The 17,948-nt window shown below is 53.5% G+C and overlaps 7 protein-coding genes across 7 annotated transcripts; 6 read left to right on the top strand and 1 right to left on the bottom strand.

Annotated features, from left to right (window-relative positions):
- Positions 1–1,745: 1,745 nt before the first annotated feature.
- On the top strand, positions 1,746–2,656 carry BJX68DRAFT_278025 (alpha/beta fold hydrolase; the record flags this gene model as incomplete). Its single annotated transcript, XM_071048445.1, has 1 exon — positions 1,746–2,656. Exon 1 carries the CDS (start codon positions 1,823–1,825, stop codon positions 2,654–2,656), a length of 834 nt encoding a protein of 277 aa, XP_070895749.1. The 5' UTR covers positions 1,746–1,822.
- Positions 2,657–4,726: 2,070 nt separating this feature from the next.
- On the bottom strand, positions 4,727–5,695 carry BJX68DRAFT_155179 (2EXR domain-containing protein). Its single transcript, XM_071036744.1, has 2 exons — positions 4,854–5,695; positions 4,727–4,799 (listed from the first exon to the last, which is right to left on the bottom strand). The coding sequence occupies exon 1, from the start codon at positions 5,542–5,544 to the stop codon at positions 4,951–4,953; it is 594 nt and encodes a 197-aa protein (XP_070895748.1). The 5' UTR covers positions 5,545–5,695; the 3' UTR covers positions 4,727–4,799; positions 4,854–4,950.
- A 996-nt stretch (positions 5,696–6,691) lies between these two features.
- On the top strand, positions 6,692–8,716 carry BJX68DRAFT_270117 (kinase-like domain-containing protein; the record flags this gene model as incomplete). The annotated part of the gene is made up of 1 exon (XM_071046534.1): positions 6,692–8,716. One exon carries the CDS (start codon positions 6,692–6,694, stop codon positions 8,714–8,716), a length of 2,025 nt encoding a protein of 674 aa, XP_070895747.1.
- A 1,045-nt stretch (positions 8,717–9,761) lies between these two features.
- BJX68DRAFT_270116 (cysteine hydrolase family protein) lies at positions 9,762–10,554 on the top strand (the record flags this gene model as incomplete). Its single annotated transcript, XM_071046533.1, has 4 exons — positions 9,762–10,111; positions 10,182–10,301; positions 10,358–10,378; positions 10,440–10,554. 4 exons carry the CDS (start codon positions 9,762–9,764, stop codon positions 10,552–10,554), a joined length of 606 nt encoding a protein of 201 aa, XP_070895746.1.
- A 257-nt stretch (positions 10,555–10,811) lies between these two features.
- BJX68DRAFT_270115 (uncharacterized protein) lies at positions 10,812–12,028 on the top strand (the record flags this gene model as incomplete). Its single annotated transcript, XM_071046532.1, has 2 exons — positions 10,812–11,079; positions 11,142–12,028. 2 exons carry the CDS (start codon positions 10,812–10,814, stop codon positions 12,026–12,028), a joined length of 1,155 nt encoding a protein of 384 aa, XP_070895745.1.
- A 505-nt stretch (positions 12,029–12,533) lies between these two features.
- BJX68DRAFT_243907 (thioesterase family protein) lies at positions 12,534–13,777 on the top strand. The gene has a single exon (XM_071041218.1). It carries the CDS (start codon positions 12,630–12,632, stop codon positions 13,656–13,658), a length of 1,029 nt encoding a protein of 342 aa, XP_070895744.1. The 5' UTR covers positions 12,534–12,629; the 3' UTR covers positions 13,659–13,777.
- Positions 13,778–14,357: 580 nt separating this feature from the next.
- On the top strand, positions 14,358–16,949 carry BJX68DRAFT_278023 (Zn(II)2Cys6 transcription factor; the record flags this gene model as incomplete). Its single annotated transcript, XM_071048444.1, has 4 exons — positions 14,358–14,498; positions 14,561–14,905; positions 14,970–15,625; positions 15,674–16,949. The coding sequence occupies 4 exons, from the start codon at positions 14,358–14,360 to the stop codon at positions 16,947–16,949; spliced, it is 2,418 nt and encodes an 805-aa protein (XP_070895743.1).
- Between the last annotated feature and the right edge of the window lie 999 nt (positions 16,950–17,948).

Raw genomic sequence — 17,948 nt, 5'->3', positions numbered from 1 at the left:
GGCCGACTCGACGTCGCTTAACCATATAGTCGAACACAAATCACCCACTCTTCCCAACCTAACTCACACCAACCGCCTCGTGGCAGACACGGTAGGCGCGCTTCAACTGCCGAAGATGGGATGTTGAACACTTGGAGAAGCGCCTTCAAGCCAGCCTACTAACAAAACTACTAACCCACGAGAATCTCCTACGATCCTGATAGACGGCATGACATATGCTAAAAGTGAAATTGTACGGGCTAGAAGGAGACATGGCACCCGATAGGAAATGTACTAGTAACTTAGTGATAGTTGCCCTTTCGGCTCAGCCGCCGGGCGTTAATAAATTGTTTGTTTGTTTGTTTGTATCAAAACCCTGCAAATGATGGCATCCGAAAGGAGCAAAAAAAGGTTAGCAAATGGAATCGAGCTGTTCTATCCTAATGGCCCTCTACAAGCGAGTCAGAATCTAGACTCAGACGTATGGGCATGGGGTAGGGGGGATTTTAAAGGAGGTTTAATTAATGGCCTTAGTGAAACGTTTGAAAAGATTATAGACATCCTCCATACGCACAGCCCTTTCGTTGGGATCATTGGGTTCTCCACTAGTGCTGCCATAGCTACAATCACAGCCTTGATATTGGAGCGCGGAGGGGACTATGTGCTTAATACTCAGGTAAATCCGCGTTCTTAGATTATAGATACTGGTGATCTAATCATAGGCAAGGTAACTTACTAACCACTTGACTTCATGATATGCTTTAGCAGTTTCAAACTTTAGTATTAAAACTACGAGAGATTTTATAAACTAAAGATCCAAACACTAATTCTACATTTTATCGCGAGTTTAGACACCATGATACCAGAACAACTCACACAAGAACTTGCGCGGTAATGTGTAAAATACGAAGTTGAACACTTTCTAGGGACTTACTACGTTCCCTATGGCCCTCGTTAAACTATAATAGCAGGCAGATTCATACTATAAACACTTGGCTGGAAACATGACATCGAATCACACATTTACATGGAACAGCGGAGTCTGAGTCAGAAGTTAGACTAGAGGAAGAATAGTCTTAATATTCTTAAAGTCCCTAGATGAACCAAGCTGGCTTTAGTAAAGAGTAATAAAGGGAATATTACTTAGTAGGGAAATGCATGAGAGGCCAGATCCTCTTTTGTACATGGAATTGGGTTAAGCCTACTCTAAAAGTAGAGTAGTTGCCACTATCACAGGTCCAAAAGCCTTCTTTAGGAAGAAAAGCCCCAGGAGAAAGATATCCATAGTATAAATGCTAACAAAGACATGATGAAGTGCCTCCCAGTAAAGGAGTCCATTGCCCTGAATGTCTGGTTCAGCGACATAGATAATCTGATAAGAATAAGTTATAAGAAAAACCATGAACATCATCAATCCAACAGGTAATATAAAAATCTGTTGGCACTGATAGTGTCGAGATTGTTGCATAGCACTGCGACGGGGAATGAACACACGCTTCAACAAGAAGAGTCGGTCGTATGCAAGAAGCATGACATCAGCTTATCAAAAACACCTATTTATATAGATTGCTTGGCAAATGAGCTCAGGAGATACCTTTTAAAAAACCTAGATTAAGGCGCCGTCAATAAGCTTCGTGTCACTTTTCTTACAAATGCTGACTGAGGTCATCAAAGCGCATAGATGACGCCACGACTGCAAAACCCCCACACCCACCACAGAAAAAGGCAGAGTTCCTCGATTTATTTCTCCAGTCTAGAAAGAAAAGCTATCTTCAAAGCCTGCCCAGTTGCAACTCTAATTAGCCAACTCCTCCTTCTCCCAACCTATCCAAGTAAACAAAACATGCCCTATCTCAAACTCCGCGACGGCGCCGAGCTCTTCTACAAGGACTGGGGCAACCCGGCCGGCCCCGTCGTCACCTTCTCGCACGGCTGGCCTCTATCCAGCGACAACTTTGAGAACCAGATGTTCTTCCTCGCAGAGAACGGCTACCGAGTCATCGCACACGACCGGCGCGGCCACGGGCGCTCAACCCAGACTTGGCAGGGAAACAACATGGAGACCTTTGTCGACGACCTCAATGAGCTTTTCGACCACCTGAACATCAATGACGCCGTTATGGTCGGCCACTCGCATGGCGGCGGCGAAGTGACGCGGTTTCTTGGGAAGTTTGGCACCGGCCGCCGTGTGAAGAAGGCCGTACTCATCGGGGCCGTGCCGCCTCTCATGGTCAAGACCGCTGCAAATCCCGAGGGCACGGAAAAGGCAGTCTTCGATTCGTTCCGCGAGGCGATGCAGCGCGATCGCGCGCAATTCTTCCTTGATGTCCCCACGGGCCCGTTCTTCGGGTTCAATCGCCCCGGTGTGCAGGCAAGTCAGGGACTCATCCAGAGCTGGTGGAGGCAGGGGATGAATACGAGCTTCAAGACGGCGTATGACTGCATCAAGGATTTTTCCGAGACGGACTTTACGAAGGATCTGAAGAGTATTGATATTCCGGTTCTGGTTCTTCATGGCGATGATGATCAGGTTGTTCCTTTCCAGGCGGCTGGAGCCAAAGCGGCGAAGCTGTTGCCCCAGGGGAAGCTCAAGGTTTATGCCGGGGGCTCGCATGCGATTCACAATATCAATGTGGAGGAGGTGAATCATGATATACTTAGTTTTATCCGGTCCTAGACTACCCATCCTCAATCCAATTTGCCTAGCTCCATGGAATATACCGAGTTCGTGCATCCCGCAGTTGGAGGGCTAATGGTCGGCAAGGGATGTTTCCGTGTGATCAGTCTTGTCAGAGGTAATTGCATTGCCATGGGAGACGTTGATAGTATAGATGAAATGGCCTTCTCCCCACGAGGAGCTCGGACTCACTACAAATGCACAACAAGCCCAACCCCAAGCAAAGCCGAAACTCCCAGTACCCCCAACATCCCCCAAATCTGACCCCAGTCGCTCGCCCCAGTATAAAACCTCGCAATCGCCCCATTCGCCTCGGAAGTATCCCCGACCTCCTCCTCCTCCGGTTCCTCGCTCCCACTCTCACTCTCGCTAGCCTCGTCGCTGTCCGTAGAACCAACGTCGATATCACTCTCCCGGTGCATGAGGATAAGTACGCCCTGCATCCTAACAGCAACAAGATCATCCGTCTCCTCGGCAGCGAACGTCGTTGTCGGCGCGGTTATAGGCGACGGGTACACTGAGTCTGTCGCGGGAATCACAACCTGGCCCGTGCGTGTTGTGCCGTTGAGCATGTAGGTTGTTGATACGGTCGTTGTTGTTGAGGTTATGCTAGTCCATTCCCCGTCGCAAGCTGTGGAGACGGGATGCGAGGGGACGGCTTCGTAGCAGAGGCCGTGTAGGGTGACGGTCATGGAACTATTCCCGCGGGGGCCTTGGGTTAGTATTTGCCGTTTTCACACAACGGGAGGGAATTGGGAGCAAAGGGGATTAGGAGATGAGAGGTAGGGTGGGTTTACCTGGGACAACAAGCTATTGCAGTTTCACCATCATCAAGAAGTGCCCCGATCGCATCCTTCCAGCCAATGATTACGGGCCCATCATTTTTGATAATCCCATCATCATCGCCATCATAGTCCCATCGCCCCGGATACCCGGCAAATATCCCCGAAGACGTAACAGGCCCATCCGCAGGATTCGCAGCTCCCCCAATAGACTCCCATCCAGAGGGACAAGCCACAGCGGGCGATAAGTACGCAACCAGGTAGGGGTTATTCACATATTCCTCAAGGGCGCTTTGATCAGTGGGGACAGGCCAGCAGTTCTCTGTAGTCGCTGTTGTACATACTTCGGCCCAGAATGGAGCGTAAGGTGCGTCTGTATACGCGATGAAGACGTCCGTGGCGGCAGTACAGGTGGGGTCCGGTGTGTAGGTGTCTGGAAGCGGTCCCCAGTTTGTGAGGGTCCAGCCGAGGGTGGAGGTTGCGGTTGGCGTGATTGTGTATCCTTGGAGCTTTGGTCGATCCTAAACGTTCTTGTTGCTTTTGCGTGGTGCTTTGTGAGATCTTGGTGGATTATACGGGTATTTCTTATACACCTTGACGCCGGAAGACCAGGATGCAAGCTCCGTGACACAAGGAGAAATACCCTTTCCAGGCAGCAGAAAACACAAACTAAACAAGCGAACCATCAAGTAGACGCAAAATGCGTGTAGCTGTTGCATGGGACCAAGGCCAGGATATATGCTGCGCCTCAGCCATCATATACTTAGCGTCCACTTGGCGGTCGACGCGAGCCACAGGCTGGGGAGGGGCCCTGTCGTCGGGCACGACTCGGACGAGTCGCAAGTTCTGCTTTGATCCCAGCCAAGTAAATTGTTTGACTCATTTGCGTAGCGATTGCCCGACATCACGCACCGCCACTCTTTGCGCGGAGTCATCATTCCGGGAGTTCAACTGCTAGGGGTCACAAGCTAGCTGCCTCCCCCACCAATTCTACATCTATGTACAGTGGTTGATGAAACAAGACAATAAACGTACAACAGGAAATTATGACGATAAGGAAACATGAAGTGAGTGTCCTCGCTGATACCCGTGGCGGCAGCCACAGCAGTCACAGCAGACTCTCAGGCTCAACGGCCGCAAACGGAACTACGCACAGTCTCAATAAGGTTGAGATCGGATTTTATCGAGCGAAGTCTATCAATCTCCGTGCCGGTCATGAACCGCCGGGCATTTGCTGCGTTCCTGAACCCTGCCCGGCCTACCCCAGCACCTGCGAGGTAGCTAAAGAGGGTCGTAAAGGCATTCTCCGGGTTTTCGACGATGTCGTAAACCAGCATGCCCGACTCGTAGATGTGGTAACCCTATTACAATAAATTAAGATCAACCAGACACGGGAGCGATGTCCAGATACGTACCTAAATATTGGTCCCTGTGCGATGAACGTAGCAGTAACATCAAATTTGGCGCTTAGTTACAAAGAAGTGTACAAGATACAAGCAGCTAATGTACAAATCAAGGTGAAGGGGTCCCGCCATACCCTGCGGCTGCCCACTCAGCCTCCATCCTCTCCAGGTCCTCGCCCCTGAACGCCTCGCCCGTCTCCCTGTCGATGAATCTCAAATTCTCCCTCGGACACGGCCAGCTCAGACACTCCCAAGCATCGAACCACGCCAAGACGCTCTCCTTGCAAATTACATGGATTTCTTCCATTCTCTCGTTCAATTGCCACATCTCCTTCGACTCGTAGTGAAAGAACCATTCATCATTTTCACGTTCGAAGCGTAGCCGCCGGATAAGTCGAGCGTCGGGTCCTTGGAGATCCAGAACGTGTGTACCCCCGATGGAGATCATATCTACTTCGAAGTTGAACCATACATATCGTGGAGTTTTGCCTAGGGCGAACGCCTTCTGATAGTTTGCATGGGTTCGAGATTCGTAGCAGGCATGAAGGACGGCGGGCACGGGGGTTGACGAGACGAAATATTCAAGTGCGCTGTAAGGTCCTCGGTTGGGTCGGATCTCAACTGTCCGAGGCTCGACGGCCATTTGCCATATTCGAACACGGACTTCGGCGGGGAGGCTGGGAAAGAGCGTAAAACCGGTCATCGCGTGGTACCGGGGGCGAGCCTGCCAATGTGTCTTTTTCCTTTTTGTTTTTTTGTGGTGTCGATGGAGTTAGTGAGGCGAGATTTGCGCCGCTAGAGAGGGACGACACAGATCGTGCGAGGGACAGGGGGCCAAAGCAGGTAGATGGGTGTTGAGAATATCAACCCGCGAAATTTGGTGAGGTGGCGCGAGGAGAAGCGAAGGTGTCCCTGCCAAGGCCTGTAAGACGCCAGTGTAGCGCCGGTTCTCCAGAAGCCGGGTGGATTGGCGTCCCGCTGCCCCTTCCGCCAACCCCGCTTGATCATCGGAGTGACGAGTATCCATCTTGCTGCCGTGGGTCTGGGGGATCGCTGTGCGGCCATTCTCGACCGGCCTTCGCACGGTCCGGGCGCAAATTGGTGGCTCGTACAATCGTGCAATATGGCTAGTGTCACTTTGGAGCTCTGGTGGCTTTGATAGGTGATCAAGTTATTTCGTTGCTTCTCCATATGCCATTATCGTTGAGATCTAGATGGAGTGCCCTTTTTTTCTTGCGTTGGATAAAGGAATCTTCCAGGCTTAGGCGCGGGCTTGCCCAGAGTAACCCCCATACAAGTCGTCAACGGTGTCCTCGGTTTGGCCTCGCTGGTAGGTAGACGCCCACATGCGGTTTTCAGTTAGTCTGAGTTGAGACCTGCTTGGAGGCTCGACTCAAAATACAAGAACACTTAGTAAATATTGTGTGTATCCGGAATATATCTGCGATGCCCGGCGCTCCATCAAGTGGGGTAAATGCCCACTTGCCAAGCGCGGTTCTTCTCTCTTGATCGCCGGGGATGCTGCCAAGGCCCTTATATACACGGGCATCCAGGTAGTCGTGTGACTTCGACACAGAGTAGCTTCTCATCGGCTGCTTGATGCCTGCGCGCGTCTCGATAGATTGTTTGGGGTGGGGTATGCCGAGGTCACTGGCCTAGCTTCCCCGCAAAAGCCCAAGTGGAATTGCGGGGTCGGGGTTGATCGCTGTTGTACTTAAGTGGGTCATCTGTAGATTGATTCCTAGCTGGACCTGGCCAGGACTTGAGATCTATTCGCTTATGCAAGCAGTGGTTGTCCTTGGTACAGACATTCCAGCAAGAAGCGCCTCGTACGGTTCGCAGCCGCCACGATGACCAACTTGCACCCCTCCATTCAGCGCATCGAAGATGTCACCCTCAACTTCCTTACCCAAGCCCTCAACCGCCCAATAACATCCTTCACCATCGAGCGAATCGGAACAGGGCAAGTCGGCGAATGCCACCGGATCACCCTCACCTACCCCGCCAACGAAACCGAAACCGAAACCGGCCCCGCAAGTGTAGTCCTCAAACTCGGCGCATCCGGCCACCTCAGCCGCGAGTCCGGAATGAAACTAGGAATCTACGAGCGCGAATCGCGCTTCTACTCAGAGATCGCTCCCTCTCTTAACTCTGATTCCTTGGTGAAGTGCTACGATACACGCTTCGACCGCGACCCCGACGCGTTCTACATCCTGCTTGAGGATATCCAGCCTGCGACTGTGGGTGATGAGATCCGGGGCGCGACCCTTGAGCAGGCGCGGCTTGCGCTTGATGCGCTGGGGAAGATACAGAGTGTTTCCTTGTCTACAGAACATCCGGGGTGGGTGGGAAACCAGAAGCCGCCGAGCCAGGTCTATCTGCAGCAGTTGTGGTTGGGGTTTCGTGCGAGGTATGGGAGTCGCGTTAAGCCTGAGCACCAAGAGGTAGTCACGCGCTGGCTTGCGTGCTTCGATGCGTATGCCGAGAAGATCAAGGCGATTACGAAGAATAGGTGTCTTGTCCACGGCGACTATCGTCTCGATAATATGCTCTTCCGGTACGAGGGCGAGGACCCGGCTTCGGTTTCTGTCGTCGACTGGCAGATGCTGAATATGGGCTCTGTCTTTCAAGACCTTGCGTATTTCATTGGCATGTCTATTCCGACGGACCTTCGTCGTGAGAACATCAGGGATCTCCTCCAAGTCTACATCGATGCCTTCGGCCCGAATGCACCCTTCACAATGGACGAGTGTCTCGAGGGCATCCGCGCGCAATCCTTCTGGGGTCTCCCCCTCGCATTCGCGTCACCAATGATCCTCGAACAAACCGAGCGCGGCGATGAAATGTTCCTGACAATGCTTGATCGCCTCGCGACATTCATCATCGATATCAACGCCGTCGAAACACTCCCACCACCTACACCCCCCAAACCACTGTCCGTCGACCCCAATGACGAAGGAAGCCACCCGGCTACCGAACACCCGCTTCACAACGAAAGCCTGTACTTTGACGTTGTCGATGCGGAGCAAGGAATCGGCGTCTGGGTGCGGCTAGGCGTCACGCCGAACCAGCCGGGGTCCTGGTATAATGCACTCATCTGCGGTCCGGGTCAGCCAACAATCGCCGTGAGCGATTTCGAGGCTCCGACGCCGGGTTCGGATTTCGCGATTAATACAGAGAATGTCAAGGCGACGCATACGGCTGAGGCTCCCCTCGAGCGATACCGTGTCACACTGGTTGGACGCGGCGAGTCCTTCGAGGACCCGGCTGACCTCCTCCGCGGTAGCAAGGGGAAGCCTGTTAACGTGCATATTGATCTTACCTGGCATACGGCCGGGACACCGTATCAGTGGAGTGTCGCGACGCGATACGAGATCCCATGCAAAGTCAGCGGTACCCTTCTGGTCGACAACACCGTTACTCAGGTCAAGAATGCCCCGGGCCAACGCGACCACTCTTGGGGCGTACGCGACTGGTGGTCCTTCGACTGGGTCTGGACAGCCTTCCACCTCGACGACGGGACCGAGATTCACGGCGTGCAGGTCCGGCTTCCTACGGGTCCCGTATCAGTGGGATATATCCAGAGTCCCACGATCCCCATTGCAGAACTTGGTTCCGTCGAAGTGACGGAGCAGATGGGGAGTGATGGTTTGCCCAAGGCGGCGATTATCAAGTATGAAGTCATGTCGGCCGAGAAGATTGTTTTGCATGTTAGGCCGAGGGGCCAGGCGCCGGTGCGGTTGGATGGGCCGGATGGGAAACTGGCGTATTTCCCGAGGGTGTGGGCGGAGGTTGAGGCGCAGGATGGGAGGAGGGGGGTTGGGTGGGTTGAGTGGAATTTGGTTCAGGACAATAAGGGGGGTTCGCAAACGTGAATACTCTTCATATGTCGCTATCCCCTTATCCCCTTGGGGTAATCTTTTTCAAAGTCGCAAAGCGACAATATGATAAACCTCCCCAATAGTATCAGGTATTTCATCAGTCCCAACAGTACATAATCTCGATACAAACCCTCCATATCGGAATATACACTAGACAAACCAGGTCCGTGGGATGAAGAGCCACTAGGAATAGCACCCGAATTCCATGTAATAGCTTAATTATCATGCGCACTTGAAACAAAACCCCTTGCGGAGAGCGCACCGACTCGTGGTTCGGCAGACATTCGCTTTGTTGCTCTTGGGACTACGGCTGGTGCTCCTCTTCGCGCAATCTAGTGGGTAACCGTTGTACAAGCCCATCTCCGAGACAGGCGCTGCTGAGCAATACTGGTGGCGGGACCGAGCTGAGTGCGATGACGAGGACACTGATCGTTACGGGGGATAATGGCCGAAAGTGTGATAACTGACCAGAGGAAAACAAGTGCTATTTATTATGGGAGTCGCTCCTGGGCCAGCTACGGCGCGTGAGGATTCGAGGAAGTGAAATTGTTGTTTCTCCATGCCTACTGTCCACGTTAGACACACAGAAGTCCCTGCGTTGGGGGTTTCTATCCCAACAGTAGTAGAGTCGTCTGGCAGCGTCACAACCCAATGTCCCCTGACTCAACGATTTTGGGGACAAAGGGCGCGAGACTTCGAAATATTTGTCCCAACGATGGCCACAGCAGCACCTAATCGACAAGGCCGAGGCCGTAGTCGTGACGTATTTCCGGTCCGCATACGCTGCGGAGTAAGACAAGGGTCAATTTCTTAGATTGGTCATCCAGCACGCCCCCCTCACCTCTTTCTTTTGAATGACCCTGGCAAGAGTTGACGGCATATATTGATAATCAATCCAGAACACCTCTTGCTCCTCGCCCTGGATCTCGGAAACTGGGCTATAAAACTACGCCTACTCTCCTCTATCCTCTTTCACAACATTATCATCTAATCTTATCTCCTATTCCATCTAAACAGTACACGCTTTCACTCACAACAAATGTCATCCACAAAAACAGCCATCGTCCTCGTGGACCCGTACAACGACTTCCTCCACCCAGATGGCAAACTCACCCCGTTCCTCAAAGACCTCGAGGAGCGAAACGCCGTGCAGAACATGAAAGACCTTGTTCAAGCAGCTCGCTCCCGCAACGTCCCAATCTACTACGGTCTGCACCAGCAGTGGTCCGCTGACAAATTCCATAACTGGAAACATATGACGCCCAGCCATGTGAGACAGCGGGATCTCCATTTCTTTGAGGAAGGCAGTTTTGGTGCGAAGATTTACGAGGGGCTTGAGCCTGATCTCGCGAATGGGGATGTTGTTGTTAGCAAGCATTGGAATAGCGAGTATGATACAGCCGACGTGTGTTTTCCTTTTGTGAAACGACACGCTGATTACTTCGATTGCAAACGATAGTTCCTTCTCGCACACCGACCTCGATTATCAGCTCCGTCAGCGCGAGATTACAAATCTCGTTCTAGCGGGGCTGACTGCTAATACGTGCTTGGAGGCCACTGCGCGCCATGCATTTGAGCTGTGAGTACGACCTGACCCTTGAACTGTTGAAGTAAACGGCTAATAGAGTGCATCAGTGGATACCATGTCACCATCCTGTAAGTTTACCCTTCTAGTCGCTGGGTCCGACCGGCGAGCGTAAGACTAATCCTGGTGCAGGAAGGATGCCACTGCTGGGTGGTCCAGCGAGCTGACCAAGGCCGGGGAGCTGGTTTGGCCATTGTTTGCGACTGTTCGGACAGTGAAAGAGTGGGAGGATAGTCTGGGTGCTTAATTTCCTGATGAGGTTGTTTTATGGTGTCTGTTGCGTAGCGAAATCAATGGAACGTTATTCCCGAAAACTTGGAAACTGAATCTTGCCTTCGAGGGGAAGCGCATGATTTGTCATGGTCCGGACATTTCTGTGAGATGACTAAGATCATCTCCTGACCAAATCCGTCGCCAGATTCTTTCGCTCCTGTCAACATTTCTGGTCTTGCCACCTTGCGAGATACATGGTCAAGGAGCAAACCCACATTACTCAATAGCATAATGCCCCCTCGGAAATCCCAAACGCGAACGTCAGTAACCTCGTCAAGAGGTGGGCGGACCACACGAGCGCGTCCCAACTCGCGCGATGTGTCTCAGGATCCCGCGCAGAGCCCAGTGGCTAGTGAGGAAGCGGCAACGCCAACAAGTCAACCTACATCTCAACCACCAACTGAGGGGTCGCCAGCGCCGATGTCTCTAGCCGAATTCAAGGCCTGGGTCAAATCGGCCCCTATGAGTGTGCAAATCCAACGATACAAGGACTGGAAGCGTAGGTTTTCTCCGTGTCCCTTAATAACCGGACGCATGGGCAAATAACTAACCACGAGACAGGCAACGGCTCAAATCATGAGACAACATGTCGAGTTTGTTCCCGTGGCGGCACTCTTGAACCCTGCCATACATGCAGGCTCGCGTTCCACTCTGACTGCGTGTCCCTCTCGCGACATGTTTCTCCTGATGGTTCAACGGCTTCATATTGCTCCGTCTGTATCGAGCGCGGATGGCACCGCTCTCCGCCCGCATTGACGCCACCGGCCTCTCCTGTTCTCCGGCCTACCGATCAACAAATCACCCTGGCGACGACCGGACAGGCCCCTGCCACGTCAAGCGCGATATCGATTCCCAACCTCGTCAGTCAGACTCTGGGGCCAGACGCCGGGCAACAGCCTTCGCCCCGATCTCTGCAGCAATGGCATCGGGATACGGTTGAAGACATTCGCCTTCTCAATACACTATCCGAGTCTATAACAGTTCCGAAACGCCCACGTGAGACGCTCACCAGCACGGACGGACAATCGAACATCGAAACACCGACCCAAAAGCGCCAGCGGAAATCGCGCTTTGCGACCCTCTCCAATGAAGTCGAGGGCGCCCTCTCGGTTCTCTACCGCGAACTCGAATCCGTCACGTCGCTCAAACTCCAGATCGAGGAGCTGCAGAGCCAGAAGCGTCAGGATGCACAGTTGATCAAGCTCCGCGATAACGATATAGCGATTATGAGGCGGGATTTGGAGCAGCGGCGGAGCGCTGTTCTTGAACTCGCACAGCTGCGCGCGTCAATGTCGCAGTCTGGGGATTTGAAGAGGGAGGTCGACGAATTGAGGGCGAGAAATGCGGTCCTGGAGAAGGAATTGGAGGAGTCGAAGGCGCAGACGGCTGCGGCGCGCGAGATGGTGAATACGTGGAAGGGGAAGCTTTCGCAGTTGCTTGATGCGTAGCATGATACCAAACGTCCATTTATTGATTCGCGTTCTACCGTATCCATTCGAAATATGACTAGCCTGTGCGTTACCGTTAAAGGTCTCGAGTTTTCGCCGGGTTGCGTTGCTTTTGCGACAGTCCAACTGCATGGCTCTGACCCGAACGCTGGAGGGAGAATATATATATATGGATACGACTCAAGGGAGGACAGCGCAACCCGTCCCAGACCCAATTGGCAGGAACGGTAGTCGTTATAGCATAAATCTACTAGTAGGAGATGGAAAACGATTAGTTAAAGGGGGGTTTTCCCACAAACCGAAGGGAGATGCATCACTGGTGAGCAAAAGAAAAGATCTCTCTCGAAGCGAAGGTGAAATTGGTCAGCACATCTTCCGATCATGTCCCGCTTCCACGCGGCTGCTTGGTCATCAGAAACAGACCTCGGCACCGGCTCCCGACCTCGGAGCCAAGGCTGCAGTTCAGCCAGCCCACCATCTCCAGAATTCAATTTAACCCCGAGTCCAGGGGTTCAACTCGATGCAACCAGGGTCACCACCAGACTAAACTTTGTACCTGACCCCCCTTCTCGGACACCCGCCAGTTGATACCCACAGAATAATGGCGACAAATCCCAAACCCCCGCGGGAGGTTGCCCCAACCCTCTCCGACCAACTCGCCCTCGACGCAGGCCCGCAGCCAGATACATTCGCAACGCGCTTCCTCCCCGAGCGCATGGGCAACATGGGCAGTTTCGCATATGGGGGGTGCGCTCTTGGCGTAGGCGTGCAGGCAGCCTGCGAAACAGTCTCGCCGGGGTATCGCCCGTACTCGATCACCGGCAGCTTCCTTGCGCCCGTGTCGATTGATATCAAACTCGATTGCTCGGTGCGGAGATTGCGCGACACGAGGACGTTTGCGACGCGGCTTGTGGAGATTTCCCAGCACCAGATCCAGAAAGACGGTAGCAGTCAACCGAGGCTGTGCATGATCCTCCTCGCAGACTTGCACAAGGAAGGCGAGAGCAGCATGCTCGATTTCTCCACGCCACCCGACCGGACATATTCCGGCCCAGAAAACAGCCGGACCCCACAAGAGATCGCGCGCACCCTTACGGACTCGAAAACCATCCCCCCCGAAACCGAATCGGCCTACACCACGCTCTTCGGCCTCATGGCGCGCCACTTCGAGACGCGCCAAGCACCGGAGGGAATCGGCGCGCAGAATCTCACGGGCATGGCCAAGCACCAACCCACGACTCAGGATCATCTGCCCTTGACCTCCAAGACGACGGCAGACTGGATCCGGTGCCGAGCCCCGCTCCGCAAAGACAAGCCGCTCGAGCACTACGCGGGGTTGGCGTTTATCCTGGACGCGTACCTGAGTTTCCTCGCGGGGATGCATAACCACATGTTCCTGGATGATGCGGCGGCGTGCGCGAGTTTGGATTTTGCGCTGCGCGTGTTTTCGAGCGAGTGGGATCTGACGCAGTGGAATCTGCGCGAGATGAAGAGTGTTGCGGGGGGCGAGGGGCGGACGTATAGTGAGGCGAGGCTGTGGAATCCGGAGGGCAAGTTGGTGGCTAATATGACGCAGCAGTCGATTCTGAGGCCGTTTGGCAACAAGAGGAAGACTAAGGCGTCGCTGTAGCTGCATGGGTGGGTTTGAATGTGTACAGAGACATTTTCCTTTGTTTTGGTCGTCAGTACCTATCTATAACGATATATACGTATAGAATTGCCGTTACCGCTAGAGAAATGATATTCTACTATTTTATTTATTTATTTATTTGTAGAGATGTAGGTGGTACTAGGCATTCGGGTGTTGCTTGGCCAAATCGGTGGCCGAGCAGATGGTCAATTGACCAACTGGGACGCATTAATCATCGAATGACCAACACCTGTGAACCAGGATCCAAAGCTGGACGACGGGGCTCTACGTAGGGGGCGGCGAATGACCAGGATGTGAAGATCTGAAGATCGCCCCGCACGACAGGCACAGCCAAGCAAATGCCAGCCAAACTGCCCGGAGTTGTTTTCCCGAACAGCGAGCGAAACACAGGCTCCGGAGTACCTGGCCGCCTGTTCCACATTGAGTAAACAGCAAACCAGGTTGTCGACGCAGATTGGCCAGTTTCGGCAGCGGCCTCAGCCATTGACATCATCACCAGCGACAAGGGCCCCAGTCGACCTGCCCATCACCGGAAACTCTAGCGTTAAAAGGGGGATATATAATCCAAGCACGACCCTGCTGGTCTGTGGTGGCGAACTGTCAACTGCCAGCTGTCACCCTGGTGTCAAATCTCCACTTTCGACGTCGATTGGTTGGATTTCGCAATCTAATCCCATCATGGCGTCGTCGCATTCTCGCCCTTTTGCTTCGATCGCGCCGAATCCGGCGCATGCTGCGACCTTGCCCAAACCATCGCTGTTGCCCCGACGGACGAAACAGAGCTCGGCGTGCACGGGATGCAAAGCGCGGAAGACCAAAGTATATCACATTGCTCGTACCAAGTTACTCCCCTTGTCGGATGAAGTTTTGATAATATCCAGTGTAGTGGCACCCACCCCTGCGAGAAATGCACCCTCGGTGGCCGGGAATGCATCTTCCCCGCGGGCCTCGACAGGCGCCGCAAATACGCGCAGCGACGGGTAGAGCAGGAACTCGAGGGTGTGCATCGGCTGCTCGATTTGATCATCGAGGTGTTTGAGGCAGGTGATTCTGCCCAGTTGAAGGCGCTAATGACGTCGGCGAAAGAGGACCGCGCCCGGGAAATTGCGCTGTTCGACAGGCGGACTCCGTCTATACTAGAAGAGTCGGGGAGCCAGAGCCAGGGCTCGAGAAGTAGCTTGGTTCCGGGGGATGACGTTATGCCTAGTGACGATGAGGAGGACACTGTGCGTGGCCAACCCGGATTGATTTGATGGTCTATAGTTCACTCGCTCGGCTAACGACCTGCAGAAACGACACCACTCGGCCTTGTCCTCGGGCTCCTCCACGTCCGTTGGCTCGCTAAAGGAAGTAAACACGTTGACCGAAGACCCCAACCGCAACGAGGGCAGCCGCGCGACAGGATACATAGGCAAAGAATCGGAAATCGCCTGGATGCAGAAGCTCGAGGCCGAAGCCAGCAAGCTGGATCGAAGTGAAGCCCAGGAGAAGAGGCCCTCGCGAGTCGAGGAGCCGATCGTGTCCATGAGCTACCACCTGGATAATTTGAGAATCGTCGACTCGGTACCTGTTGACCCAAAGTTCCTGCCGCCAAAGGCGTGGGCGGCGCGGCTGGTGAACATCTTCTTCAACTCGGCCGACCACTTCTTCCCGCTGATCAACCGGTCGTTGTTCTATTCGCAATTCGATCGCGCCTTCTCCCCATCGGGTTCGGAGCCGACCAACAAGTGGCTGGCTGTCCTCAACTTGGCCCTTGCTATCGGCGCAAGACACTACCAGCTTGCAGAGCCCGAGGCTGGCAAGGACGTTGATGATGGAATCTTCCTCTCGAGAGCGCTCTCCCTCAACCAGACTCATACTCTGGCAATGGAGCACTCGGACCTGCATCAGGTGCAGATGGATCTTTTGCTGGCGATATACTACCTGATATCTGGCCAGGTCAATAGGTATGGCCCGTCAATAAAGTGCGTATGGTGGCGTTCTGACATGCGCAGGCCGTGGCAGATAACAGGTCGTGCAACACGTTCGGCCATCTCTCTAGGCCTCAATCTTCGTACACTCAGTGACCAGATAGACCCCGTGTCCAAAGAAACGCGAATCAGGCTCTGGTGGTCCATCTTCGCGATCGAGCACATCCTCTCGTCCATGACCGGCCGGTCTCCGTGCGTGGACCACCACGCAATCTCCGCGTTTCCGCCAATCCCTTTCTGCGAGGCACACTTTGACGAGCCCGAGGCCGAAAAACTCCTTTCGGATGCCCTCCTCCGTGAAGGGAGACTATCATGGGCGATTTACGCCAGCGACGCGGACCTCGAATCTCGCAGCCAGTGGCTCAAGGGCATCGAACCGACCCCGGCCCTCTTCTTCTTCCACTTTGTCGACCTCTTGATCATCACACATGCTGCCGTCAAAGCCATCTACACCCTCTCCAAGGACAGGGACACGGGCCAGGCCGAAATCCCGCTGTACCAGAAACGGCTGCAGACCTGGCTCGCGCACCTCCAGGAGCCCTTTGCGTTTACTGATCAAGAGAACTCCCCCAAGGTCGCCCGGGACTCCCGGGAACAGGTAAGTCTCGCGATGGCGTATTACAGCGCACAAATCATCCTGAGCAGACCGTGTCTCACGCGCCCGGACATGAAAGAAGGGACCAACATCCGCTTCCCGCGCTCCCGCTTCGGAAACGATACCGCAAAGACCTGCGTGCACTCTGCCGTCGCCCTGATTTCCATTCTCCCCGATGACCCGGATACCCGCTGGCTCCTCCGCATGACGCCCTGGTGGTGTGTCCTGCATTTCATCATGCAGGCGGAAACAGTTCTCCTGATCCAACTGGCCATCGGCCAGGTCCCAGTCGAAGACGACGGGCACGGGAAGAGGCGAAATACAGGCGGACTGTATACCCACGCCGACCCCGGGGCTGTTTTGCAGGGCGCGAAGAAGGGCGTGCGCTGGTTGCATGCGATGAGCAACCAAGACGCGAGTGCGGCGCGGGCCTTCCGCATCACAGAGAAGTTTCTGCGCAGGATTGCGGCTGCCAAGGGGTTGGATTTGGAGGGCGTACCCATGTCCGCAGATGATGGTGGGCAGGATTCGGGGCAGGCCTTGTCTGCCTCGCATCCGTGGGGCATGCCGCCCCGGGCAGATGGTGTGAATTGGGGCCCGGATGGTACCGTGTCCGAGGGAGGGTCTGAGCTACATCAGGATACGCCCTTTGCGCTGGATCCGATCTTCCTCTCGGGAGATGACGGGCATGGCGGGAGGGAGTAGCGGTCATGGTGCTTTGTCTTGGATGCTTTCTGCTGCCATGTGTATAGGTCTGGAATGACCTGAGGGAATGGATCGTGGAGGAGAAGAGCTTTAATAGGGCGGCGAGACCGTGCAAGCTTTTCAACATAATACGTAGTACAAGTGCTAGAGGGTAAGGCTACCCTGATTCTCCTAGTATATGTGTCCGTCTCTTCTAGGATAAAGTCATTTTACAATTATGCTCGGGCACCCTAAGATAAGTATTAATAGATATATTTTAGCCTATTGAATAATATCATAATCTATCTTTACGCGCACCTGACAGTTACCCCCTTTGGCTCAAGGTACGAAATAGTGTCGGTGAGGTGTGGGCTGTCTTTGATTCGGGAAGTCTGGCGAACGCCGTCAAAGCGTTGCTAAAAGAACATGGATTTAAAAAAGAGGTGATGCTTTGTAATAATAGTGGCTCTAGTTGATGTAAGATGTGAGGATAACTAAGATCTAAAAATGACTCACCTGAGCAGAGCCAACTGCCTTTGTTTTTGTATATCTCCAGCTTTGTTCGCGCCCGCCAATCCAAAGCCACCGCGTCAGTCCTACTTCGAAATTACAACGGGAAAAGAAAGATGCACTTGGACCGTCTGATTGACAGAATCACTATAGATGGGTGGGAGCCGAGCAAAGCCTGGATTTTCGTTCCCCTATACCACGTATCCATATGGTTCTGCTCCTGGTATAAGCTACTATTTACCTCGCAGGTTTCTGTTGGACCGTAGGATATTGGACTAGCCAGTGTTGTCATAGATAAACCTCACGCGTATTTGGTGACTCAAGGATAATAAAAAGCCAAGTTTTTTGTCCAGTCACTGAATCGGCTCCTTAGGAACGCCTAGAATCACATACCAGTCCAACCCCTCAAACTCTTCGTGCCCGCCCTCACCGACGGGACAATAATCAGGTACAATACAAAACACATAGCCACTCTTCATACCCCTCTTCACCGACAACGTTGCCTGGTTC

The sequence above is a fragment of the Aspergillus pseudodeflectus genome (assembly GCF_044049435.1).
Source record: "Aspergillus pseudodeflectus strain CBS 756.74 chromosome Unknown BJX68scaffold_45, whole genome shotgun sequence".
Taxonomy (NCBI): Eukaryota; Fungi; Ascomycota; class Eurotiomycetes; order Eurotiales; family Aspergillaceae; genus Aspergillus; species Aspergillus pseudodeflectus.
Note: the sequence above shows the minus strand (reverse complement) of the source record. Positions and strands in the feature narration are given on the sequence as shown.

Coding starts and splice junctions, on each gene's coding strand:
- BJX68DRAFT_155179 (XM_071036744.1), bottom strand. CDS start 5,544: ATGACCGGTTTTACGCTCTTTCCCAGCCTCCCCGCCGAAGTCCGTGTT.
- BJX68DRAFT_243907 (XM_071041218.1), top strand. CDS start 12,630: ATGGCGACAAATCCCAAACCCCCGCGGGAGGTTGCCCCAACCCTCTCC.